This window comes from Perkinsus marinus (assembly GCF_000006405.1).
Source record: "Perkinsus marinus ATCC 50983 genomic scaffold scf_1104296943148, whole genome shotgun sequence".
In the NCBI taxonomy this organism is placed as follows: Eukaryota; Perkinsozoa; order Perkinsida; family Perkinsidae; genus Perkinsus; species Perkinsus marinus.
The window spans coordinates 1-884 of NW_003211937.1; the positions used below are offsets into that span (position 1 = coordinate 1).

The 884-nt window shown below is 52.1% G+C and overlaps 1 protein-coding gene across 1 annotated transcript; it reads right to left on the bottom strand.

Annotated features, from left to right (window-relative positions):
• Positions 1-154: 154 nt before the first annotated feature.
• On the bottom strand, positions 155-579 carry Pmar_PMAR003840 (hypothetical protein; the record flags this gene model as incomplete). Its single annotated transcript, XM_002781244.1, has 1 exon — positions 155-579. A coding segment is annotated over one exon (425 nt), but the record flags the coding sequence as incomplete, so codon positions are not given.
• Positions 580-884: the final 305 nt, after the last annotated feature.

An 884-nucleotide genomic window follows, 5' to 3' on the forward strand; every position in this document is an offset into this window, starting at 1 on the left:
GTCAAGCAAGCCAGCCACGAATTCTTCAATTTCCTCGCGTGACTGCCATCCCCAGTAACCGTAGAACTGTGTCAGAGACATGTAGACAGCCAGTCTCTTCTTGAGGTGAAGGGACATGTCGTCCAAAGGGCTCGTTGCTTGTAGGGCCTCCCACAGGCTAGATACCCCATCATCGCGCTCCTGCCTCTTGTTCTGCCGGAGCTCCCTGACATTCTTACTCTGCGGCCTCGAGCCTTTCGGTGGCAAATTCACCGACATCTGACGTTCCACACATGGTTTGGGCTTGTCCTCACGGTCAGCAGCACGCTTCTGAGCTCTTGTTAGGGGCTGGTTTCTTGTGTTGTAGCCGTGAACGTGTTGTCCTTTCGGCTCCGTCTTCTTGCCAGATATCCCAGAGGCTTCAGCTCGAGTCTTCAACCTCAGAGATTTTCTTTCACTCAATTTAGTCGAACCGATAGCACGTTTGTGGTGGATAGTCAGGTCGTCCTCTGCACTAGAAGGTGCTCGGCCAGCAGAGGTGGTGGAACTCTGGCTAGGCCCGGTCTCTTCGAGACTTAACAGCTGCTCTAGGATGGCCATTCGATGAAATTGAATTCAGGTGTCGAATTGAATTGTGACCGTAGCTAGGTGTGGAAGGCTGGGGTGATTCAATAAGCGTCCCCGGACGCTAGGAGCGCACCGAATGAGAATGCGCTAGAGTCAGGGGGGGGGGGGGGGAGGGGGGGTAAAATGACCAAAATATTTTTTTGTCGAGTTTCAAATGCGCGACTTGGATTTATGGGTAATCGAGCATGGGGAGTTCAATGGTGAAAGAATTAGGTCGAAATTCGTCAAAATGAAAGAAAAAAGTGCCCGCCCAGTTCGCGCGTTTCTAGATGGCGCGT